The sequence below is a fragment of the Neoarius graeffei genome, chromosome 19 (assembly GCF_027579695.1).
Source record: "Neoarius graeffei isolate fNeoGra1 chromosome 19, fNeoGra1.pri, whole genome shotgun sequence".
NCBI classification, from domain to species: Eukaryota; Metazoa; Chordata; class Actinopteri; order Siluriformes; family Ariidae; genus Neoarius; species Neoarius graeffei.
Window position 1 is genome coordinate 34,180,798 of NC_083587.1, and position 27,562 is coordinate 34,208,359.

At 43.3% G+C, this 27,562-nt stretch overlaps 1 protein-coding gene across 1 annotated transcript in view; it reads right to left on the reverse strand.

Annotated features, from left to right (window-relative positions):
* LOC132867605 (contactin-associated protein-like 2) overlaps positions 1–27,562 on the reverse strand; it is a 386,791-nt gene that overhangs the window by 138,258 nt on the left and 220,971 nt on the right. The window contains exon 14 of the mRNA XM_060900588.1: positions 7,832–7,988. Coding sequence (XP_060756571.1) covers positions 7,832–7,988 — 157 coding nt within the window. The remainder of the gene's footprint in view (positions 1–7,831; positions 7,989–27,562) is intronic.

Below are 27,562 nucleotides of genomic sequence, written 5' to 3' on the forward strand. Positions count from 1 at the left end.
CTGTATGGAGTTTGCATGTTCTCACCGTGTCTGTGCGGGTTTCCTCTGGGTGCTCCGGTTTCCCCCCCACAGTCCAAAGACATGCAGGTTAGGCTAATTGGTGGCTCTAAATTGACTGTAGGTGAGAATGTGAATGGTTGTTTGTCTCTATGTGTCAGCCCTGCGATGATCTGGTGACTTGTCAAGGGTGTTCCCTGCCTCTCACCCATAGTCAGCTGGGATAGGCTCCAGCTTGCCTGTGACCCTGCACAGGATAAGTGGTTGCGGATGATGGATGGATGGATGGAAATACTAACATTATTACCAGGACTACAGTTATCATTAATGCCATTTACACTGGTGGGAAGCCATGGTCTAATGGTTAGAAAGGCAGCTTTGGGACCAAAAGGTTGCTGGTTTGATTCCCTAGACCAGCAGGAATGGGTGACTTGCCCTTGAACAAGGCCCCTAACTGCTCCACAGGCAGCTCTTGGTATGTTGTACATTACTCTGGATAAAAGTGTCTGCTATAAATGCCATTAATGTAATTTAACCCACCAACTGTAGAAATTGATACAACTATCTGATTTGACTGATGAGAGAGAGATAGTGTATTTCTAAACCCAGAAATGACAGTTTCTGAGTCAGGGACAACATGCTCTTTTCTGGATTCAGAAACTCATGAGCAACTATTTTTAGGACTGGGGGGGGGGGGGGAACCCTGCAAATATTGTGGGTTTTGGGGCTGTTGGTGGAAAAGGCTATTTTCCAACAAGATTTTGAGCTGTATAGCAAAACAGTACAAAAAAGTGATCTCATGTTCATGCTGAGCCTATATCAGATGATAATCCACGTGGTGCACTGGCATGAGAAGAATGTTCTCTCCATACTCTCCGTTCTCAATTTTGACCCCTGCCCTTTGACTACAAAAGGTGTGCAACAACTGCAGCACTCAAAAAGTGGTGAAGTGAACAACACACTGTTTTTGATCATGGGGATCATGCACACTTTCCATCATTATTCACAAGACACAATTCAGAAAGCACAACACCAATCTAATGACCAGCACACACACACACACACATAAATTATATCATTATACAGTCGGTTTATTCAATACTTTACTTTTTTTCTGACAGATTCTACATAATTATAATGATCATCCTACCTGGCAAAATGTGTTATGTGACAGGTTAGGGCTCAGATCTGGCCTGTGGGTCACCAATGGTCCAGACAAAATACACATTATGAGTTTCAACAAGGTGGCACAGTGGTGTAGTGGTTAGCACTGTCACCTCACAGCAAGAAGGTCCTGGGTTCAAGCCCAGTGGCCAACGAGGGCCTTTCTGTGTGGAGTTTGCATGTTCTCTCCCCGTGACTGTGTGGGTTTCCTCCGGGTGCTCCGGTTTCCCCCACAGTCCAAAGACATGCAGGTTAGGCTAATTGGTGGCTCTAAATTGACCGTAGGTGTGAATGAGAGTGTGAATGGTTGTTTATCTCTGTGTCAGGGCTGCGGTGATCTGGCGACTTGTCCAGGGTGTACCCCGCCTCTCGCCCATAGTCAGCTGGGATAGGCACAGGATAAGTGGCTATGGATAATGGATGGATGGATGGAGTTTCAACAATACAAACAGGCTCCTGAGTGACTGTCACAGCAAGGCTGCACACAGCTCACATATTAATGGGCGCTGTGTGAGACGGCTGCCTCTCCAGTAGCTCTGTAGTTTTTAACTCTTTAAACCTCTTTTTTCCACCTTTTTTTACTTTCTGCTCTTCTTACGAAGACATAGTGTGTTTTACTATATAACATGGATATTTTTAACTTTAACATGCAACCAGGAGCCAGTTTTTTTACATATTCGAGAGAGGAGCTGCTGGCTCTGAAAACAATGGGACAAGCCGGGATATGACACCCCATCCCGGCTGAGCTGAGGAGGAAACCCAGAGGCTGCAAAGCTGGAGCTAAGCTAAAGGCTAGGCTAGCGGACAACCGGCAGCACTACAAACCATCCATTCCCTCCGTTATCATGGGGAATGTGAACTCGCTGCCGAATAAAGTCGATGAGCTTTCCGCTCTGAACAACCAGCGGCTTTACCGGGAGAGCAGCTTATTTATCTTTACGGAGACATGGCCAACACACCTTGTACTGGATGCTAACGTGGACCTGCGAGGATTCACTGCTGTGAGAGCCGACAGAGACACTAACACATGCGGGAAAAGCAAAGGTGGGGGACTAATCATTTATGTTAACAACCGCTGGTGTAACCTGGGACATATCTCCGTAAAGACAGTTTTATGTTGCCCGGACTTGGAGCTGCTAGGCATTAGCCTGCGGCCATATTATCTGCTGAGGGAGTTCAGTCACGTGATCACCATCTGTGTTTACATCCCTCCGAGGGCAGACACAGCCACTGCACGTGAGAGGATTCACTCTGTCACAGCAAGGCTGCAGACACAGCACCCTGAGGCATTTATCATAATTTCTGGGGACTTCAATCATGCTACTTTGGACTCTACTTTGGCTGCTTTTTACCAGGCTGTGGATTGTCCAACAAGGAACAACAGGACAATTGACTTGCTGTATGCTAATGTGAGGGATGCATACAGAGCCACACCCCTCCCCCCACTAGGGAAGTCTGACCACAACCTGGTTCTTCTACAGCCGAAGTACACCCCCCTGGTTCAAAGGCAGCCTGCAACAACTAGCTCCATCAGGAGGTGGTCCCCTGAAATGGAAGATGCCCTCAGGGACTGTTATGACATCACGGACTGGGATGTGCTGCTTAGCCCACACTGTGAGGACATAGAGGGGCTGACACACTGTCTGACGGATTACCTTAACTTCTGCGCAGACGTGGTCTCCCCCGCTAAGACTGTACGGTGTTACCCTAATAACAAGCCATGGGTAACACAGGAAGTCAAAGCTGTCGTCAACAGGAAGAAGGCTGCCTTCAGGAGCAGGGATAGGGAGGCAAGTCCCCCACCATGTAAAACGCTGCATGAGGGAAGCTAAGGACAGCTACAGGAGGAAGGTGGAGCAGAAGCTGAAGGAGAACAGCATGAGGGAGGTCTGGGAAGGTGTGAAAACCATCACAGGCCACAATACAAAGACCAGAGTCGTTGAGGGGACAGTGGAGAGGGCGAATGAGTTGAATGACTTTTTCAATCGGTTCAACCAGCCCACATCCCCCCCACCCTCTCCCTCACTGCAGCTATCTCTCCTTCTTCCCTCAACACACAGCAGTCATCACAGCAGCCCCCTCCTCCCCCTCCTCAACACAGACTCCTCCATGCATTACTGCAGACCAGGTCAGAGGCCAACTGAGGAAGTTTCACCCCAGGAAAGCAGCAGGCCCCGACAAGGTGTGTCCCCGACTGAAGTGCCCACCCTCTGGAAGACATCATGTATTGTTCCAGTTCCCAAAAAGAATCGGCCCAGCGAGCTGAACAACTTCCGACCGGTGGCACTCACTTCACATCTGATGAAGATGTTGGAGCGGCTCTTCCTCAGCCTCCTCAGACCCCAGGTACAACATGCCCAGGACTGTCTGCAGTTTGCGTACTAGGCAAGTGTCGGTGTGGAAGACGTCATCCTCTACCTGCTACACCGAGCCCACTCGCATCTGGATAAGGGAAATGGCACAGTGAGGATCCTCTTCTTGGACTTCTCGAGTGCCTTCAACACCATCCAACCCCTATTGCTTCAGGACAAACTGAACAGGATGCGAGTGGACCCCTGCCTGGTCACCTGGATCTCCAGCTACCTCACTGACAGGCCGCAGTACGTCAGGCTGAAGGACATCACGTCTGACACTGTGATTAGCAGCACTGGAGCACACTAGGGCACAGTGCTGGCCCCTCTTCTCTTCACCCTGTACACCGCGGACTTCTGCTACAACTCGGAGCTGTGTCACATTCAGAAGTTTGCCGATGACACAGCCATCGTTGGGTGTATCAGTGACAACAGAGAGGAGGAGTATAGGAGCCTGGTGAGGGGCTTTGCTGTGTGGTGCAACAGGAACCATCTGCAGCTCAACACCTTGAAGACCAAGGAGCTGGTCATTGACTTTGGGAGGTCCAGACCAAGGTCATGACCAGTTCTGATCGAGGGAGTCAAGGTGGAGGCTGTGGATTCCTACAAGTACCTCGGGCTGTGGCTGGTCAGCAAGCTGGACTGGACTTGCAACACCAATCACTTATACAGGAAGGGACAGAGCAGGCTATACTTCCTTAGGAGGCTGAGGTCCTTTAACATCTGCAGGAAACTCCCGTGGATGTTCTATCAGTCTGTGGTCACCAGTGTCCTGTTTTACACCGTGGTGTGCTGGGGGGGGGCAGCACATCCAAGAAGGACACATCCAGGCTGGACAAACTGATCAGGCGGGCCGGGTCTGTGGTCGGCATGAAGCTGGACTCTCTGGTGATGGTGGCAGAGAAGAGGTCTATGGACAAACTATTGAACATCATGGACGATGCCAGTCACCCTCTGCACACCATCGTCAGCAACCAGAGGAGCCTGTTCAGTGACAGAATGCTCTTTCCCAAGTGCAGGATGAACAGACTCAAAAACTCCTTTGTCCCTCATGCCATCAGACTGTACAACTCCTCTCTGGGGGGGAGGAGGGGTAACAGGAGGACAGAGGACGGGAAGGAGCAGTAGCCTAGCCTAACAATAAGCAATACCGGACAATGTGCAATATAAAGTGCAATGTCTCTCCTACCACCGCCCCCCCCACCCCCCCCACCCCACACCTTTAAAGTATATGTAAATACTTTATTTTAATTTATCTAGAAGTTTTCTCTATTTCTTTTCTCTGTTTATCTGTAATGATGCTGCTGGAATCTTAATTTCCCTGAGGGAACCCGCCCAAAGGGATCAATAAAGTTTTATCTAATCTAATCTAATCTAATCTAATCTAATCTAATCTAATCTAATCTAATCTAATCTAATCTAATCTAATCTAATCTAATCTAATCTAATCTAATCTAATCTAATCTAAACCTATCATGAGCAGATTGTGGCTATAAATCCTGCTGATGACCAAGCAATCCAGTTGATCAAAATCGGCAAAATCTCCATCTTATAGGATTTCTTTATTCATGTAACTGCTGAAATAATAATAATAATAATAATAATAATAATAATAATTATCTAGATACATACAGTACCAGTCAAAAAGTGTTAAAAAACAATGTTTCATATTTTAGATTCTTCGAAGTATCCAGCATTTATCTTGATGACACTTTGCACACTATTATTATTAACCAGCTTCATGAGGTAGTCACCTGGAATGCTTTTCAATTAACAAGTGTGCCTCGTCAAAAGTTAATTAGTGAAATTTCTTGCTTTTTTTGATGCGTTTGAGATCAAACAGTAAATAAACTAAGTAAAAAGAAACAACATCCGTAATTACTTTCAGACATGAAGTGTCTTTTAATTTAAACAATAAAGAAAAAACATTGAATTTGAAGGTGTGTCTAAACCTTTGACTGGTACTGTAAACAAATAAAAGTATGCAAAACTTTATGTTGAGTATTTATAGTTGTGAGGGAAATTTAATGGATGAACATTATTATTCTCTGTGTTTCTGTATGTTGAGCTAAAGTGGCTTAGTTACTGAGAAGAGATGTTTTTCCACATGCTGTAATCGCTTTTCTGTGGCCTTGGTGATAAGCAGGGTGCCTGAGTTCTCTATAACTACGCATCCACCTGCGCATGCCAGAGCATGCCAGGTGCACGCTTTAACAAAGCTTCATAGAAAATCTTGAGTCAATCACGTGAAGATGCAAGCAGTAAGCGAATGCCTTTAGAGCAGAGATTCTCAAACTGTGGTACACGTACCACTAGTGGTACGCGGGCTCCATTCTAGTGGTACGCCAAAGAATCACGTAATTAAATATAAATAAAAAAAGTGAAATACTATCCATAATATCCGAATGGATGAGAATATCTTATCAACCGATGACAAGAAAATGAAAGGAAATACAAATTAAGTTAATAATTTAAAAAAGTTTGCAAGTGCTTCTGGGTAGCCATACGTAGCGTACGTACGCATTCCCGCCGGTTCCGCTGACAGACGGTTATCTGCCATTGGTAGACTAGGCTGTGATGGGAAAAGGTGGAGGTGGCTTTGCTAATTATGACGAGTAGGACAAAATTACTGTCGTGACTTAAATCCGCGAATGGGAGCGTGGATCAGGAGAGAGGGAGAACTGAAGAGGACGTGTGTGAGCCGAGCACAGATGCTAACGACAGTGGCAAAACCAGCCCCAGAACTGCTAGCAAACAGCAGAAACCAGTGAGGAGGAAGTATGATGAAAAATACATAAAACTGGGATTCATTTGGAGCGGGACAGAGGAGCTGCCCAGGCCGCAGTGTGTTGTATGCGGGGATGTTCTGAGAAATGAATCCATGAAACCATCGCATCTCAAACGGCATCTTACAACCAAACACACAGCACTAAAGGACAAACCAATGGATTTTTTTTACGAAAACGTGATGAACTGAAGCAGTCCAAGTCCACCATTCTGTCCTATGGTACACCCGTAGCCAAAGCACAGGAAGCTTCATATCGTGCCAGCCTCCTGATCGCCAGAGCCGGTAAGCCGCACACAATTGGGGAACTGCTGTGTTTACCATTAGCCAGAGAGATGACACGTATCAGGGCGGCACAGTGGTGTAGTGGTTAGCGCTGTCGCCTCACAGCAAGAAGGTCCGGGTTCGAGCCCCGTGGCCGGCGAGGACTTTCCTGTGTGGAGTTTGCATGTTCTCCCCGTGTCCACGTGGGTTTCCTCCGGGTGCTCCGGTTTCCCCCACAGTCCAAAGACATGCAGGTTAGGTTAACTGGTGACTCTAAATTGACCGTAGGTGTGAATGGTTGTCTGTGTCTATGTGTCAGCCCTGTGATGACCTGGCGACTTGTCCAGGGTGTACCCCGCCTTTTGCCCGTAGTCAGCTGAGATAGGCTCCAGCTTGCCTGCGACCCTGTCGAAGGATAAAGCGGCTAGAGATAATGAGATGAGATGAGATGACACGTATCATGTGTGGAGAGAAAGCTGCCAGAGAGTTAAACTAGTTAAACTTTTATGTGCAATTAATTTTATTTGATTCATTATTTAAGGACAGTGTTTTATTTTCCTATATTTAAGCACAGTACTGTGCGTAATGTTACAGTGGCCAACAATATTAAATATACTTGTTAAATAAAACCTCCGCCTTGTTTTTAATGAATACTTAGACCTACTACGCTACTGTATTTTAATGTTGGTCATTATGGTGGTACTTGGAGAGCCAAGTATTTTCTGAGGTGGTACTTGGTGAAAAAAGTTTGAGAACCACTGCTTTAGAGTATAATAGATAACAGCCACTAAAACACAACTCAGAGTGCGCGTACTCTCGGCATCATCACAAGTGGTGTCTTCTTCTAGTCTTCTCTTTCCTTTCCTATTTTATATATCTGTTATATGATCTACTATAATAAATAACTGAAAAGACGACTGCTAAGCGTTCTGAAGTGTTTATTAGAAATTTCCATTGCATAGTCTCTCTCTCACACACACACACACACACACACACACACACACACACACACACACACACACACACACACACACACACACCACAGATCAATATTCACCTGTCATTGGCATTTGTGATTCGTGTGCAATCGAATTTAGGGTCACATAATTTCTGATTAACATTCCAGCACCCCCCAATGCACAAATGGATCTCCATGTTCCTGCTTCACCCTACCTGGTTGGTAGCTTTTGTGTGAAACCCCATCTCAATTTGGTGAAGCACAAAAAAAGGTGAAGCATTACGAGGTGTGTAAAACAGTGAACTTACTCACCACTGTTTGTGATCAGCATCGCAGTTGCAGTGGTACTTGGAGTCTGTACAATTGCGTTCGATTCCACAAGCACATTTCTTGATTCCTGGTGCAGAACCACCCCAGTAGAAGTGCTTTTCATTCCCTCTGCCAACCCACCATGTGTACGGACTGCCACCTGTAAAACACACACACACACACACACCACAACTGATAAATTAGATGAGATGGTAATGTATGTAAATAGGCACTGACAACATTGTGATTCTGCATTAAACAAATCACTAACTACACATGAGTTCATTCACATCCAAAACAGGGAATTTTAAAAAGTAGCTTCAGGCTACAGAATTTACTCATCCAGAAAAGCTACTGTATACAGTGGATAATGGAAATAGCTCTGGCCTTTCCCCTTCAATAAGTGACATTTTTGGTGAAGGTCACAGGATTTTTAATATGAGCTAGCATAGCTTTATGATGGAATTGAGCAAGAAACTTCTGGTTTTAAGATTCAGCTTCTGCTGGATGCCCCTTGCACTTTACACACAGCCGCATATACAGTACTGTGCAAAAGTCTGAGGCACCGTATTTTTTTCATACAAACTTTGTTATAGATTTCTAGTTTATGACTTCTACGTTATCGAGTCAGTACAAAAACATTTTAGTTTTCCAGCACAAAGTTAAATGTTACAGAAAAAAAAATGTTTGTATTCAAGCAGCATACGTATTCCGTAAGAGAACACTTTTCAGGTTAAAAAAAGAAGACATAATGAAGGTTACTGAGTTTTGGTGCAAAATTAAGAAGCGAGTGTGACAGTCAAAGTGTCCAGAAGAACTGTGGCTGGTTCTGCAAGACGCTCAGTAAAACCTACAGCTCATTTCCTTATCAAACTGCACTCACTGTACCTTCCATCCATCCATCCATTATCTGTAGCCGCTTATCCTGTTCTACAGGGTTGCAGGCAAGCTGGAGCCTATCCCAGCTGACTATGGGTGAGAGGCGGGGTACACCTTGGACAAGTCACCAGGTTATCTCACTGTACCGGAGACGATTATTTTTTTTAAAGCAAAGGGTTGTCTCACACCAAATATTGACTTTGTTTTATTTATTATGGCTTAGGGGCCGCACGGTGGTGTAGTGGTTAGCACTGTCACCTCACAGCAAGATGGTTCTAGGTTTGAGCCCAGTGGCCGACAGGGGCCTTTCTGTGTGGAGTTTGCATGTTCTCCCCGTGTCTGCGTGGGTTTCCTCCGGGTGCTCCGGTTTCCCCCACAGTCCAAAGACATGCAGGTTAGGTTAACTGGTGACTCTAAATTGACCGTAGGTGTGAATGTGAGTGTGAGTGGTTGTTTGTCTCTATGTGTCAGCCCTGTGATGATCTGGCGACTTGTCCAAGGTGTACCCCACCTCTCGCCCATAGTCAGCTGGGATAGGCTCCAGTTGCCCACAACCCTGCACAGGATAAGCGGTTACGGATGATGGATGGATGGATATTATGGCTTACTGCTGTTTATAGCCTCCTAGGGCCTAGCGGTCACATACGTGGACAGCACTTTTTAGAAATTCAGAACAAGAATCCACATATGACGCGGTACGCGGTGGTCCGGACTACCGTTGTGGTCCGGACCACGCCGTTTTCAGGTGTGGTCCGGACCACCAAGTTCAGAAGACAAATAAATTTTAAATTTTCAGCTACTTCTTCCCCTAATTTAGAATAAATTCTTTCCTTTGCCCTTTCTTCTGTTGCTTTGTAGTCTCTAGCACATTTTTTCTTATTCCTTAGAAGCTGTTCATAACCACCCTGAGACATAATGACGAAAGTTGGTAAAATTATTTTTCACTTCCCTCGTGGCAGCTCCCGCTTTTTTACATGCGTTAGAACTGGTATCTTTTATTGCGCGTGTGTTTTACGCATGCATTTCTCTTCCGGTTTGAGAAAAAATAACAAATGATGTACGACTTTGTAAAAAAACTCGTATTAAATGACAAACACAGTATGATTTTGGTAAGTTTTTATTTATATCGTAATATAATACAGCATACGGTGAACCGGACCACAATCCAGGAAAAATAATTAATTAATGCCCTCGTTTTGTATGGAAAATACGGTGATCCGGACCACCGCGTACCGCGTCATATGTGGACATACTTTTTCTCAAAAAGTACATCTTATCAAAGATGATGCTTAGTTTTTATTCTAATCAGGTTCTAATAAGCCCAAATAGCAAAAAGAAATAAAAAATGCATGTAAAAAACCAGCTTGGGTCTTAGGAGGATAGTGTTGTTTTTTTAATGTTGAACCATTTCATTTCATTATTTTTAAGCCATTTTTGGTCTATAGCATGTGCCTAAGACTTTTGCACAGTCCTGCAGTTTAAAAAAAAGAAGAAAAAGAAAAGGTAACTACATTGCTGTAGACTCAGCTTTCTTGACCCCACTAAATAGCTCTGAGCTTGAGTTTGAAGTTAAAAAGAGAGTTGAACTCCTGAGTGGTCTGCCCTATCATCAGGAGATTGAGAGTTTGAATCCCAGTGATGCCTCAGCGAAGGGAGTGAAATTGGCTGCACTGTTTGGGTGGCATGGCATACTTGCTCCGGTGCCAATCACAGAGCCAATTGTGGGTGCCTGTGCGCTCATGTATGAAGGTTAGATGGCACTTTCCTGATATATTACACTGCCTTGTGATGCAGGTTAAGCAGCAGTTCAAAAACATGTTTGGCTGGATTTATGTGTCTCAGAGGAAGCACACATTAGCCTTCACCCTCCCTAGCTGGTAGCTGTTGTATGATATGGGAGAGCTGGATGGTGGATGGGAATTGGTAGGCAGTTGAGTTGGGGAGAAAGTGAAAAAAAAAGTGAGTTGTTCAGGTTTGACTGACCAACCAGACTAAGCAGTAGCTTACAATGCTCTCCTCACTGCATAGTCTTTCCAATTAATTGGACTTTATGATGGCTAACGCAGCAGATGGAGGATCATTGACCTTTTATTCTACCACAGATTATATGGATCCATTCTGCATTTATTATAGACTCGATAATACTAGTCAAACTAGGTGATGAGCAGAGCAGCAGAGCAAATCTGTTCTACAAAATTTTAGTCACACAGCTCAAAGAGTAGAGATAAAAAACAGTGAAAAGAAAGAAGAATTTCAAAGACGGGTATTTTTACTGACACTGTTGCATTGTATTATTATTATTAGTAGTAGTAGTAGTAGTAATAGTAGTAGTATATTATATTATATTTACTTAAAAATATATAAGCCTCTACTGTTTAAGGCTTGACAAGTCTCTTACACTGATCTCTTACACTAGTCATTAAGTGAAAAGTATTTAAAAGCATATAAAAATGTCAATATAATCATGGTGTGTTCATTTAATAGTCAGCTAAATTCAATGCTTATATTAATTTAAAAACAATTTCAAGAGTAACAGAGTTAATTCAAGAATGTAGGAGTTAAATTAACAGTGCATGTGTTGATTTAGGATCATAATTTCGAACACTTTCAGACTCCGTGTCCATTGCAATGGACATCATGTGTTTTCTTCTATAGTTTATGCTTCGTTGCACATATACTGTAACATCAATTGAGACCTGTTGTCCATCAAAATGGACAAAACAACCAATCAAATAGCAACCAATCAAATAGCATCTAAGCTCCTCCCATTACATCCAGGGGAAAAAAAATCACACTGAAATCAGGTATGGCAGCACTTCAGCTAAAGAAGCAGAGTAAGGGCTCATTTTAACCCTTTTCATCTTATTTAGAACAAATTTGCTCATCATTTTTTGTGTTTATGTTCTTAGAAGAAGCCTTTATTTGTCACACATACACTCAAGTACAGACTTAAGCACAGTGAAATTTGTCCTCTACCTTTAACCCATCTGAAACAGTGAACACACACATGCATGCACAAGTGAGCAATGAGCACACACACATACCCAGAGCAGTGGGCAGTGATGCTACAGCACTCAGGGAGTGGTTGGGGGTTAGGTGCCTCGCTCAAGGGCACTTCAGCCCAAGGCTGCCCCACGTTAACTGTGGTGAAACCGGAGCACCCGGAAGAAACCCACGCAGACACGGGGAGAGCATGCAAACTCCCCCCCCACACACACACCATTGGCCACTGGGCTCGAACCCAGAACCTTCTTGCTGTGAGGTGACAGTGCTAACCACTACACCATCGTGCAGCCACTTTTTTGAGAGATGGCTTGTGAAATAAAACTCACAATCGCAACAATAACACAACAACTTTATTCACAGGATTTTTCTAAAGATTATATATACGTATGGTTTTATTATTGATTCCAGGAGATGTCAGGGATGATGGATGGCAGGACATTATTTCCCTTAAAACAATTTAGTAGGTACTTTGAATTATTTAGCCAACATGACGAAACTAAGAGGAAAGACATGCAGTTATACCCATCAGGCTTGAATCTGGGGACTGAAAATTTAAAGGTTTAAAATCCATCCATTATCCATAACTGCTTTACCTGTGCAGGGTCGCAGGCAAGCTGGAGTCTATCTCAGCTGACTATGGGCAAGAGGTGGGGTACACCCTGGACAAGTCACCAGGTCATCGCAGGGCTGACACATAGAGACAAACAATTATTCACACTCACGGTCAATTTAGAGCCACCGATTAACCTAACCTGCATGTCTTTGGACTGGGGTGGGGGGACCAGAGCACCCGGAGGAAACCCACGCAGACAGGGGAAGAACATGCAAAGTTCACACAGAAAGACCCCTGTCGGCCGCCGGGCTCAAACCCAAAACCTTCTTGCTGTGAGGCAACAGTGCTAACCACTACACCACCTGGGTTAAAATCTCATCTCATCTCATTATCTCTAGCCGCTTTATCCTGTTCTACAGGGTCGCAGGCAAGCTGGAGCCTATCCCAGCTGACTACGGGTGAAAGGCGGGGTACACCCTGGACAAGTCGCCAGGTCATCACAGGGCTGACACGTAAACACAGACAACCATTCACATTCACACCTACGGTGAATTTAGAGTCACCAGTTAACCTAACCTGCATGTCTTTGGACTGTGGGGGAAACCGGAGCACCTGGAGGAAACCCACGCGGACACGGGGAGAACATGCAAACTCCGCACAGAAAGGCCCTCGCCGGCCACGGGGCTCGAACCCGGACCTTCTTGCTGTGAGGCGACAGCGCTAACCACTACACCACCATGCCGCCTGGGTTAAAATCAGAAAGTTAATTTTCTTACTCTATAAGTTGATACTACACTGAAAAATTAGATGTGTAACAGTGTGCATGAATAACTTGTTGAATTTTCTGCAGAAATGTTTATTTTACTTCAGATATATTTCTTTCAAATATACTCAAACTGTTGCTGCGATTCCTTATTATATTTACATATTTTTATTTTCTACATGTACAGTGGTGCTTGAAAGTTTGTGAACCCTTTAGAATTTTCTATATTTCTGCATAAATATGACCAAAAACATCATCAGATTTTCACACAAGTTCTAAAAGTAGATCAAGAGAACCAGTTAAACAAATGAGACAAAAATATTATACTTGGTCATTTATTTATTGAGGAAAATGATCCAATATTACATATCTGTGAGTGGCAAAAGTATGTGAACCTTTGCTTTCAGTATCTGGTGTGACCCCCTTGTGCAGAAATAACTGCAACTAAACGTTTCCGGTAACTGTTGATCAGTCCTGCACACTGGCTTGGAGGAATTTTAGCCCATTCCTCCGTACAGAACAGCTTCAACTCTGGGATGTTGGTGGGTTTCCTCACATGAACTGCTCGCTTCAGGTCCTACCACAACATTTTGATTGGATTAAGGTCAGGACTTTGGCTTGGCCATTCCAAAATATTAACTTTATTCTTCTTTAACCATTCTTTGGTAGAATGACTTGTGTGCTTAGGGTCATTGTCTTGCTGCATGACCCACCTTCTCTTGAGATTTAGTTCATGGACAAATGTCCTGACATTTTCCTTTAGAATTGGCTGGTATAATTCAGAATTCATTCATCAGTGATGGCAAGCCGTGCTGGCCCAGATGCAGCAAAACAGGCCCTAACCATGATACTACCACCACCATGTTTCACAGATGGGATAAGGTTCTTATGCTGGAATGCAGTGTTTTCCTTTCTCTGAACATAACGCTTCTCATTTAAAGCAAAAAGTTCCATTTTGGTCTCATCCGTCCACAAAATATTTTTCCAATAGCCTTCTGGCTTGTCCACGTGATCTTTAGCAAACTGCAGATGAGCAGCAATGTTCTTTTTGGAGAACAGTGGCTTTCTCCTTGCAACCCTGCCATGCACACCATTGTTGCTCAGTGTTCTCCTGATGGTGGACTCATGAACATTAACATTAGCCAATGTGAGAGAGGCCTTCAGTTGCTTAGAAGTTACCCTGGGGTCCTTTGTGACCTCGCCGACTGTTACATGCCTTGCTCTTGGACTGATCTTTGTTGGTCGACCACTCCTGGGGAGGGTAACAATGGTCTTGAATTTCCTCCATTTGTACACAATCTGTCTGACTGTGGATTGGTGGAGTCCAAACTCTTTAGAGATGGTTTTGTAGCCTTTTCCAGCCTGATGAGCATCAACAACGCTTTTTCTGAGGTCCTCAGAAATCTCCTTTGTTCGTGCCATGATGCACTTCCACAAACATGTGTTGTGAAGATCAGACTTTGATAGATCCCTGTTCTTTAAATAAAAGAGTGCCCACTCACACCTGATTGTCATCCCATTGATTGAAAACACCTGACTCTAATTTCACCTTCAAATTAACTGCTAATCCTAGAGGTTCACATACTTTTGCCACTCACAGATAGGTAATATTGGATTATTTTCCACAATAAATAAATGACCAAGTATAATATTTTTGTCTCTTTTGTTTAACTGAGTTCTCTTTACCTACTTTTAGGACTTGTGTGAAAATCTGATGTTTTAGGTCATAATATAGAAAATTCTAAGGGGTTCACAAACTTTCAAGCACCATTGTATACAAGTAAATTTTGTTGATGTAAATTCTATGGTTATGTCACAGACAGTCAAACAAATAATCACTGCATGTGTCTGTGTTTGTGCGTGTGTGACAAATAAAATTTGAATTTAAAACTCAACTTAAAATTTGAATGTAATTTTCAATGCAAACAGCATCTTCTCAGGTGCAATCCATCATGGCCATCCTTAGTCTTATTAGCATCAACTGGTTTGTTTTTTAATCCGTTACGTGTTTTCAATTGCCATACATCTGACCGCCACAAATCCAAATCCACTCAATGATCCATTGCTTGGGTTGTGATAATTTCCCCAGGCCTTTCCATGCATTCTGCATTTATAAAGCCACAGTTATCATAATTGAAACAATCCCATGCTTGAAAGTGAGAATTAACTGTCCAATATTAATTGCCTTTCCCACTAAAAAAGGACACAGCAAATTTGCTCCTGCCTGCTTTGTATTCTGTAGTCACTGAATTGTCACAGCATATTTCATGACACAGTCATTGTTCTTCAGATTCATTCCCTCTCTGAGCTGAAGGGCATCAAACACAAATAACAGGATGAACTGTTACGGAAGGCCATCTGACTCTCTGTGCCTGGGAGAAAAAGCATCTAATAGCCACTGAAAACTGGAGGCAAAAGTGTGCTACTGGTAAACATAGACCGCAACAGGAAGTTGGAGTAAAGGTGACAATATGGAGAGGGCAAGAAGATGGAGTGCATGTGTGATAGGGTTGGTGATGAAAAAGAGACATGCTGACACAGCAAAAGAGTCAAATGCAATGCATAAGAAGAAAGAAACTACAAGTTCTGTAAGTACCGAGTACAGAATTGTTTACGCTGTGTGAAAGGTGTAAACTCTTAACCATCTTCATTGCAATAATGAACTCAGCAATGCCAGACCGAGAGCGTGTGAGCTTCAAGATCTCCAAGACACATTTGTTGAAGAGAAAAAGTCATTCTTCCCTTTCCCATTCTTTCCATAATTTCCCTTCCCAGTGATTCATTTTAAAGGATATTACTCAGTACTTCCTCTAAATGATTCAGTAACTACGGTGAAATTAATTCACTTTATTAACAGCAGCCTTTTTTTTTTATGATGCTGGAAGAAGTACTCAGCAGGGTATTGGAATATTAATATTCTTCTTAAATTCAAAATGTTCTAAAATGAGCAAACCTACATTTCTCACTCTAGTGAAGAAAGAGAAATAAACCTTTAATTAAAAGTCCTTCGCTATTAACATTGCTGACTTTGGTAGGAAAGGAAATTGAAGGAAATCGAAGGGGTGATTCTGAACATTTGGACACCTACAGAAGAGAAATCCAAGGTATACTGGGAAAAGAATGCTGGAGATGGAGTTGCCAGGTGGAAGGAAAAGAGGAAGAGCAAAGATGAGATTTATGGATGTGGTGAAGGAGGACATGAGGACGGTTGGTGTTGCAGAAAAAGATACGGAGGACAGGAGGAGATGGAGGGACATTATCTGCTGTGGCGACCCCTAACGGGAACAGCCAAGAGAAGAAGATGATGACAACGACTTTGGTAGAAAAGGCTAAACATCCATCACTACTTAGGCAAGCTGGAGCCTATCCCAGCTGACTATGGACGAGAAGGCGGGGTACACCCTGGACAAATCGCTATGTCATCGCAGGGCTGACACATAGAGACAAACAATTATTCACATCTACGGTCAATTTAGAGCCACAAATTAGCCTAACCTCATGGTGGTGTAATGGTTAGCGCTGTCGCCTCACAGCAAGAAGGTCCGGGTTCGAGCCCTGTGGCCGGCGAGGGCCTTTCAGTGCGGAGTTTGCATGTTCTCCCCGTGTCTGTGTGGGTTTCCTCTGGGTGCTCCGGTTTCCCCCACAGTCCAAAGACATGCAGGTTAGGTTAACTGGTGACTCTAAATTGACTGTGAGTGTGAATGGTTGTCTGTGTCTATGTGTCAGCCCTGTGATGACCTGGCGACTTGTCCAGGGTGTACCCCGCCTTTTGCTCGTAGTCAGCTGGGATAGGCTCCAGCTTGCCTGCGACCCTGTAGAACAGGATAAATTGGCTACAGACAATGAGATGAGATGAATTAACCTAACCTGCATGTCTTTGGACTGTGGGGGAAACCAGAGCAAACCCATGCAGACATGGGGAGAACATGCAAACTCCACACAGAAAGGCCCTCGTTGGCCACTGGGCTCAAACCCAGGACCTTCTTGCTATGAGGTGATGGTGCTAACCATTACACCACCATACCGCCAGTACCAAACATGGATATCATTATATGTTGTATATGAGCCATAGTTTGAAGTATCCAGGCAAAACCATCTGTGGGTTCTGGGGTATTTTGTTCAGTAAATGTTGATGCTTCTGGCATGTTTCCTCCTTTATGTGGTTTATTTGAGCAGGTGAGAACTCAGGTGAGCAATGGCACTTGGGTGTGGACCAAAATAACTGGTCTGAGAGTGTCTGAGTGAGGTGGTCTTGGCCCATTTCTAAGCAAACCCCACCAAAGTTTACTCACAGGGAGGAAGCTATTTGACCCTGAACTGACTCAACTGCACCAGGTGAACCAAACATACTGTGTATTCGTGCTGCAGAAAAAATATATGTCAAGTCAAGTTTATTTGTATAGTGCTTTTAACAACAGACATGGTCACAAAGCAGCTTTACAGAAAATTAAAGGCTTTAAACATGAGCTAATTTATCCCTAATTTATCCCCAATGAGCAAGCCTGTGGCGACGGTGGCAAGGAAAAACTCCCTCAGACAACATGAGGAAGAAACCTCGAGAGGAACCAGACTCAAAAGGGAACCCATCCTCATCTGGGTGATAACGGATAGCGTGATTATAAATAACTCGCTTCTATAACTGTGTCTTATAGAGTCACATAGTACAACTGTGTAACCAGGAAATTCATTATAGTTTTAGCATGAAGTCTGTTTTCTTGAAGCTATCAACTGTTCATTGATGGAAACTTGAGTGCAAAACTGTTCATGACAACTGCACTCCTAAAGTTAGCATGTCAACTGTAGTCCTCAGCCATCATAGCAAGGACTCTAAGTGTCCAGAGCCATCTTCCAAATGTGACATTTGACTATCCATATGGGGCCGTCCTCCACAGGCGCAATGTGACGAGACTCCAGCCAGACGTAGGGCATCAGGATGGATCAGGCAGGTCCGAGGAGCAGAAGAGGTCAGTACCACTGGTGTCTCAGGATCGAAATGTACTGGATGTGATGCACAAAATGTTTTAAACCAGTTATTTAGATAATCATTTAATCGTTTCTGTAGCATCATGTTCTCGTTTCATGTTCTTGACCAATATATGAAACATTTTTATGAGTACATTCTGGCTCTACATACCCCTCAGCCAATATTTTCTGCTTTTTGGTTCGTTTAATTATCTGCAGTACCAAGAAAAAAAAAATCACTCTGGTTCTGAATTGAAAAAAGGACTAATAGCTGTGAAAGTGCCCTAAGTGTTTCAGAGCAATTTAAGATTTTAATGAAATGAGGCAGTACTGGACATTTTCCATCCATTAACAAATTAAAGCCAAAGATCAAACATCAGAGAGAGAGACTGTTTGTAACACTATGAGAACCTCAAGACAGCTTAAGTGTGCATCTTAGGAATGATGCAGAGAGCATGCAGGAGGCCTCAGATCACACCTAAAAAGTAGTGAAAATAACTGAAGGAAATATTAAAGTTTGATCGCCAAAACTCCCTTTCATTCAGACTCTGGCTGCTGCATGCCCTTTGGTCAAAACTGACCCTGCCTGAGGCACAGAAACAGAGAGCTGATCCTTAGTTTATATTAACCACAAATCCTTTATTCATACAGCTGAAACAAAAGAAAGGATAAATAACGACCCAGTGAAAAAATATTATAATTGTATATTGTTATTTAAATGGTTCAACTATTATGTTGAATCTTCAAAAGAGGGTCAGGAGACTAATGTTAATGGGGAAGCTATGGCCACAGTCAGTCAGTGCGGGTTGGATAGAATACCTCCAGTGTCATCACCCTCAGCACAGGCTCCCCTCAGGGCTATGTCCTGAGCCCTCTGCTGTTCACGCTGATGACACACAACTGTGTCCTCAGGGCTACCTGCAACCACACTGTGAAGTTTGCGGACCACACAACAGTGGTGGGCCTCATTAAGGACAATAACGATCTGGCATATAGAGAGGAGGTGGAGCAGCTGGTGGGCTGGTGCAAAGAAAACAACCTGATCCTGAATGTGGACAAAACCAAAGAGATCATTGTTGACTTCAGGAAAAACTAACCCAGCCATGCTCCACTTCTCATCAACAATACGGCCGTGGAGGTGGTCAACAGCACCAAGTTCCTGGGGGTGCACATCACAGACAACTTCACCTGGTCTGTGAACACTGCGTCACTGATCAAGAAGGCACAGCAACGTCTGCACTTCCTGCGTAGGATGAGGAGAGCCCACCTGCTCCCACCCATCCTCACTACATTCTACAGAAGCACCATAGAGAGCGTTCTAACCAGCTGCATCTCTGTATGGTGTGGAGGCTGCAGTGCCTCTGACTGGAAGAATGTGAGGAGAGTGGTGAGGACAGCGGAGAAAATCATTGGGACTTCCCTTCCCTCCATTCAGGACATTGCACCAAGGTGTTGCATGTCTCGAGCCAGAAACATCATCAGTGACCCCTCACACCCTCATCATGGACTGTTCTCACCTCTGGAAAGAGGTTACACAGCATTCAGTGCAGGACCACCAGGTTCTGTAACAGCTTTTCCCCCAGGTCATCAGACTGCTGAACTCCAAACCCAAACTCTAAACTTCTATTTATACTTGAACATTCCTAATTCCACAAGTCACGTTACACTTTATATTATTGCACTTTATAATATTTTTGCTGCTGCATAATTTAATTTAATACACTTCATATTTAATTCTGTGCTGAGCCAAATTGCAACGAAATTTCGTTCGGTGTACGTGTTGCATACTGAATGACAATAAAGGTTGTCTAAGTCTAAAGGATAGAAAAGCAGCTTTGGGACCAAAAGTTGCTGGTTCAATTCCATGGATCAGCAGCAAAATGTATGGGTGGCATGGTGAATGAACAGGTTGAAGTGCCCTTGAGGAAGGCACTTATCTCCCAGCTTCTCTCCAGGTGCTTCAGGGCAGCCACCCACTTCTCTGCGTGTGTGTGCTTACATCTCGAGCTAGGTTAAATCCAGAGAAAGTATTTCACTGTAAATGTTCATGTGGTGAGTAAAGGCTGATAAAAAATAAATAAAAACCTGTAAGGAATCCACTTACAGATCGCCTATCTCTGAAACATTAACTTCTGGGCCTAAATAAAAATCCAGTAGCTGTGACTATGGTTCTTTTTTTTTAACCTTGTTGTATCAATAATGTTTTAAGAGGAAAGTTTTCTAAAGGAGATTTTCTTTGACTTTTTCCTTATAATTTTCTTCCTAGAATCCCATGTTTTATGGCTCTACATGGAATGCAAAAATGTTTTGAGGGCATCAACAATAAGGAGGAACATTTCATTATATTACAGGCATTTAGCAGATGCTCTTATCCACAGTGACGTACAACTTACCCAGAGCAGCCTGGGGAGCAGTTAGGTGCCTTGCTTAGGAGCTTTTCCTGCTGGTCCAGGGAATCAAACTGGCGACCTTTTGGTCATAAAGCTGCTTCGCTAACCATTAGGCCACGGCTTCCCCCAAACGTTCAAGAGGCAGAGGAGCTGAATGTTGTGCTGAATTATTTTGCAAAGCAAAGAAAACTGACTAGGTGGAGAGTGAGATGGTAAGATTATTTCACTCATTTATTCTTTACTCTTATCATTTACTCATTTTTTCAGCTGCTTCCACGACAAGGAGTTAACAAACGTCCGTAAGCTGCGAAAATTGTGTGAAATCAACTTTCCAAACTTAAAAGATTCCAAGCTATTTTTCTGAAGTTTTGTATTTACCACACAAACACATACACTCACTAGCTACTTTAATAGGAACTTGTTCTTGAGTCAAAGATTCCTGTTCTTGGTTGGCAGGAGAGTGCCAATGTGTTCTTCTGCTGTTGCATGCTGAGATGCTTTTCTGCTCACCATAGTTGTAAAGAGTGATTATATGAGTTATGATGGGCGGCACGGTGGTGTAGTGGTTAGCGCTGTCGCCTCACAGCAAGAAGGTCCGGGTTCGAGCCCCATGGCCGGCGAGGGCCTTTCTGTGCGGAGTTTGCATGTTCTCCCCGTGTCCGCGTGGGTTTCCTCCGGGTGCTCCGGTTTCCCCCACAGTCCAAAGACATGCAGGTTAGGTTAACTGGTGACTCTAAATTGACTGTAGGTGTGAATGTGAGTGTGAATGGTTGTCTGCGTATCAGCCCTGTGATGACCTGGCGACTTGTCCAGGGTGTACCCCGCCTTTCGCCCGTAGTCAGCTGGGATAGGCTCCAGCTTGCCTGCGACCCTGTAGAACAGGATAAAGCGGCTAGAGATAATGAGATGAGTTATGATATCCTTCCTGGCAGCTTGAACCAATCTGGCCATTTTCCTCTGACCTCTCATCAACAAGGCGTGTGTTTCTACCCACAGAACTGTCGCTCACTCAATGTTTTTTGTTTCCTTTCGGATCATTCTGTGTAAACTCTGCATCGTGCTGCTGTCAAGGGATTGGCTGCTTAGAGAACTGCATAAAACAGCAGGTGCATGCATGTTCCTAATAAAGTGGCCCGTGAGTATATAAGTGCTCCATAGCTGCAAGTACTGCCGTTAAAATTTTACGACAATTTCCACTTTGAATAAATTGGCTTGGACATGCCTGAACATCGTCTTCACATGAAGTATGCTGATGGCATAAGAGTATACTCCTGCAAACAAAAACACCGCTGTGTACACCTTGGATCTAATCACCCACAGCTGGGGGACAATAATCTCAGTAAGCAGGTCTAGCTGTCCATGTGGGTGAACCTGAATAAAATTATGGCACCCCTGAGAAAAATCACAGAGCCATTTGATGTGCAGTTTATTCGCGTTATCCTACATTAACTGATTATTTCTCATTAACGGGCCTTCATCTTACTACCAAGGAACCAACATTTTTTACATTTTTTTACATTTATTTTTACAGGCACACCTTCAGTGACCAGCATCACTTTACAGCACATAATTATGAACTGTGAGTCATCTCTTCCAGAAAACCATCAACAATAAATTGTCATGATTTGCCTTGAAAAACAAAGCGTGCTGAGATTTAGCAAAATACTTCAGATGAATACATGAGATGCTGTTTATCAGAGGTAAGACCTAAGCATTGCTAATCTCTCAAGTGAAGAAAACTGCTAATTACCCTGTGAGGCAGGAATTATTATGAAGCCAATTAATTACGATAATGATTTTAACTTGAATATTATTTAATCACCGTATTCTTTGTGCTCATGTGTTGAAAATCTCACAGGGAAAGTAGCACAAAATCATTAATTATCAACTGTTTAGCAAATGGCTTTATGAATAGGAACTCGTTCTTGATTCTAAGATTCCTGTTCTTGGCTGGCAGGAGTGGAACCCAACGTGGGCTTCTGCTGTTGCATGGTGAGTTACTATATCCTTCATGGCAGCTCGAATCGATCTGCAGTGGGTTTCCCAAAAGCCTCTTAATGCAAAGAGCAACTTAACTAGGTGAGAGAGCGTTCATCATGCTGCTCGCTCTACCATTGAATAATGACCTTTGTGCTGTTATGCTTTTGGGGAACTCAGGCCTGGCCATTTTCCTCTGACCTCTCTTATCAACAAGATGTTTGTTTCCACCCACAGAACTGTTGCTCACTCAATGTTTTTTACTTTTCGTACCATTCTGTGTAAACTCTAGAGACCTGCTGTGTGTGAAAACCCCAGGAGATCAGCAGTTTCTGAAATACTCAAACCAGTCCATCTGGCTCAAACCAACACCCACGGTGAAAGTCACACTTTGAGATCACAATTTTTCCCATTCTGATGTTTGAAGTGAACATTAACTGAAGCTCTTGATTTGTATCTGCATGATTTGATGCATTGTGCTGCTGGCAAGGGATCGGCTGATTAGATAACTACATACGGTAAAACAGCAGGTGCATGGGTGTACTTAATAAAGTGGCCAATGCATGTATAGCATAGAAGACTAAAATTGTGTTTAAAATAAATAACACAGATAATACCAATAGAATTATTTGCCATCATGGATCATCCAAAACAAAGCATGGTGTTTAGTGTTTAGCTCAAATGGGCCCAAATAAGAATTTTTCTTCTGAAATATTGGGTGTGCTTGAGCTCCAAAGTACCCTCAGAGCTGGAACTTATGGATAAAATAAAGATTGGAATCTGGAGCAATGGAAAAAAGTCATGTAGTCTGATGAGTCCGGATTTACCCTATTCTTGAGCGATGGGCACATCAGGGTAAAAAGGGAAGTGCATGAAGTGATGCATCCATCATGCATCGTGACCACTGTACAAGCCTCTGGAGGCAGTGTTATGATCTGGGGTTGCTTCAATTGGTCAGGCCGAGGGTCAGCAACATTACGTGACAATAAAATGAAGTCAGTTGACTACCTGAAGGTACTGAATGACCAGGATATCCATCAATGGATTTTTTTTTTCTTTCCTGATGGCATGGGCATAAAATCAAAATATACCAACAAGATAGCAATGCTGGTGACAATTTTAGGCTGAAGAGCGATGACCAGACTGAGGAGGGAACAAACCAAACTGAGAGGTATTTAAGCTGAAAGGGTTTTTAGTAAATAAAGTGCAGGTAAGTTTGATTCGTAAACTGAATGGTTTGGCTGAGAGAGGGGCATGGTAGGCATCAAGAGATTCTGGGAGATGGATTTGCTGGAGGACATGACAATTTCCCATGCATGATCTGTGTGTAACAATTTCTCTTCAGACAAGAGACAAATGAGCTCTGCTCTGTTCTTATTAGCACCTTCGTATATTTCATTATTATGCCTTTTTTTAAGTCCACCACCACAGGAACAATTTCCTGTGCGCACATGTCATAAGTGATAAGTGTGAAATCCTGAGTTCTTTTTTATACATTAATAAGTAGCTTTTAAAATTCATCGCATAGAATGACAGATCTTCATTCAAAAGAAATGATAGAAAAGGCCTGGAGGATTTTATTTTGAATAAAAATGCTATGAGGAGTAGTTTCCATTTTCTCTGTAGGGTAGTCTTAAAGACAGTTACTATAGCACTTGAATTGCTATCACCTTGGAAGCCAATGTCCTTTATATGTCAATCAACAGGATTGTTTTTGAGTGGTCTCTCAAGGTGACATTGGTTTAAAAAAAAAATGCATTCAGGCACTATGCCACTCTTACTATGTGACATCAGCTGTAAAGAGCAACAGGAAGTGACGGAGTGGAAATAGTCCTTTAGTCTGTCAGAGTTAAATCTGTTGAGAACTGCAGGGGTCTTGATCTCCACCTGAAAGTCTCATCTCACCTCATCTCATTATCTCTAGCCGCTTTATCCTGTTCTACAGGGTCGCAGGCAAGCTGGAGCCTATCCCAGCTGACTACGGGCGAAAGGCGGGGTACACCCTGGACAAGTCACCAGGTCATCACAGGGCTGACACATAGACACAGACAACCATTCACACTCACATTCACACCTACGGTCAATTAATGGCCCTTTTTCACTACCCTTTTTCAGCTCACTTCAGCCTGACATGGCTCGCGTTTCGACTACCTCAGAGCAGCACGACTCAGCTCGCTTCAGCCCTGCTTAGCACCCAAAACTCGCACGGTTTTGGAGTGGGGCTGAAGCGAGCCAAACCGAGCCGAGTGGGGCTAGGGGCGTGAGGAGACACTCCCCTGTGCACTGATTGGTGAGGAGGAGTGTCCTCACATGCCCCGCGAGCACACTGGGATCTGTAAACACCGTAAACCCGGAAGAAGAATAATTATGAATTATGAGATTTTCTGAAGCCTTATGCGCCTCGCCTCATCTATACGCTCTTGCCAGTATCTGTTGGCGTTGTCGGTGACAACAAGCCACAGCACCAAGACCAGCAACACTAACGACTCCATGTTTATTGTTTACTATTCGGGTCGTGAGACTACCGCTTAAAAGGTCACTGATGTCACTGTTTGCGCCGCCTAACGACATCACGTGACGTCCACCCACTTTCGTTAACTCCACCCAATGTGTCCACCCACTTCCAGCCAGCACGGTTCAGCGCGGTTGTAGTCGAAATGCAACTCCAACAGCCCGACTCAGCCCAACTCAGCACGGCACGGCTCAGCCCAACTCAGCCGCGTTGGTAGTGGAAAAGCGGCATTAGAGTCACCAGTTAACCTAACCTGCATGTCTTTGGACTGTGGGGGAAACCAGAGCACCCGGAGGAAACCCACGCAGACACGGGGAGAACATGCAAACTCCACACAGAAAGGCCCTCGCCGGCTACGGGGCTCGAACCCGGACCTTCTTGCTGTGAGGCGACAGCGCTAACCACTACACCACCGTGCCGCCCAACCTGAAAGTCTTTGTACAAAAAAAAAGGGACTTCTTGTCGAATAAGTCACAAGCATCTGCCAACATGAAACATGGTCGACCGCTCTGCACTGACATCACTAGCTCTCGGGTACTTCTCATGACTCCTCAGTAAGAGGAATGAAATGCAGGTCTTAGTGGGATGAACTGAGCAGCCCATTTTTCATGAGTCTCCTTTTTTACCCACAGTTATTACAATTCATAAAATGTCTGCTGACAAATAAATTCTCTCCCTAGACGTGAAGTGAATGACTAAAAGCTGCCAACCTGTACATTTCTGGATAAAATCCACACTGTTTACCACGAATTCAAGCTTAAATTTTCATTAAAATGCATAATAGATATGCTATCTAAAAATAGCAACATGGTCAGAGAAACAGTGACATTTTATTTCTAAAATCTAATATATATTAATAGCTGGACAATGAATTTAATAGGATTGTACAACATAATATATCACAAATTCTTACTGATTCCATAATAAGAATGATTTTGAGTATAATTGATCTAAAGACAGACACATAGACAGCTGCATTTGTAATTTCTAATTATTTAAGTGTTTCAAGACTGTAATGCTCTACTAGCTTCATGCTGTGCTTCAAAACACAGTCAAGATCCCAGGCAGGAGATGACTGTCTTCAGTAGTCTTTGAAATACTCAAACCAAACCAGCCATCTGGCACCAACATGATCAAAGTCACCAAGATCACATTTTTTTCTCCATTCTCATGTCTGTTCGGTTTTTTGTCAGACCAATAGCTGGAGCAACACTGTGATAACATCTGGAAAATAGTGAGCATGTACAGCAAAGTGTGTCTGTACTCATCCACCTGGCACCGAAAGCCCTGGAGTGTGTTTGAATGTGGGCTTCCTTAGCATGTCCACAAAGTGTTTTCTGTCTGTGGCACTGATTCTGATTCACTGCTTCACAGAAGCAACAGATAAAAGGTCAGAATAAGCTTCAGTGATGCTATATATATTATGGTTCCTTCAACTTATTATTTGCAGAGGATGATGCTTTGAGAGTTTTGCTTAAATTATTTACTCTATACTTTTATGCAGCACTGAAATGTCATGCTTTTATTCTTTTACATGCATTATTAGTGTGTTTCTTTAATGACTATGGCATTTCTTTTTTAATTGCAGGAACTTGCGAAAGAGAGTGGAATGTCTGAAGAACTTGGTGGAGACTTTCTATGACAGCTGGTGTATAATGCGTATTTTACAAAAAAGATGACTTGGAAAGTGACTTATCTAACTCTGAGGTTTCATCCAAATCTCTGACCTCAGTCAGCTCCGCTATGTCCTCCATTTTTCCTCCCACTGAGAGCATCTTTGGTAAGCACCAGCGATTATATTCCTGTGTGCAATCTTTTCCAGAGACTAAGCTTGTTATGACTGAGCTTCTTCCATAGCTTGGAAATGCCACAGCCAGAAAGAAGTACAATTGAGTCAAGCCCCAAAGCAGATTTAAGAATTCTGATTAATTAATTTGACCAAATAAAGATTTTGCCCTTATAATACAGAATGTGTAAAATCTGTGCAACAATATTTGGTATTCGTGGAGAAAAATGTATTCAAATACAAAAATCATTGAAAAAAAATCAGCAGTTTAATAAATATGACAAAAAGAAATCTGTGATTTTTATAATATAGAGCTATGGCACAGCAGTTTTGCTCATATCTACATAGGAATAACATCCATGACACGTATCAGTCAGGATTTAGACCTCATCAGAGACAGCACTGGTTAAAATAGTAAATGACCTACGGTTGGCATCTGATCAGGGCTGTGTCTCTGCACTTGTATTGTTGACACCATTGATCATTTCATTCTCCTAGATAGGCTAGAAAAAGTTGTGGGAGTGAAGGGAACGGCCCTCTCCTGGCGCAAGTCTTATTTAACTGATCACTATCAGTTTGCTGATGTAAATGGTGATGTTTCGATGCATACTAAGGTAAAGGTTGGTGTTCCACAAGGTTCTGTCTTAGGCCCACTGCTTTTTTCTTTATATATGTTACCTCTGGGTAATATTATTCCTAAGCATGGTATTAGCGTCCACTGTTATGCTGATGGCACATAGTTGTATGTTTCTGCAAATCCAGATGAGAGACACCAGCTTAATAGAACTGAGGAATGTGTAAAAGACATTAGACACTGGATGCTTATTAACTTCCTTCTACTTAACTCTGACAAGACAGAAGTACTTGTACTAGGACTGCATGCAGCTAGAACTAGGCTTTCTGATT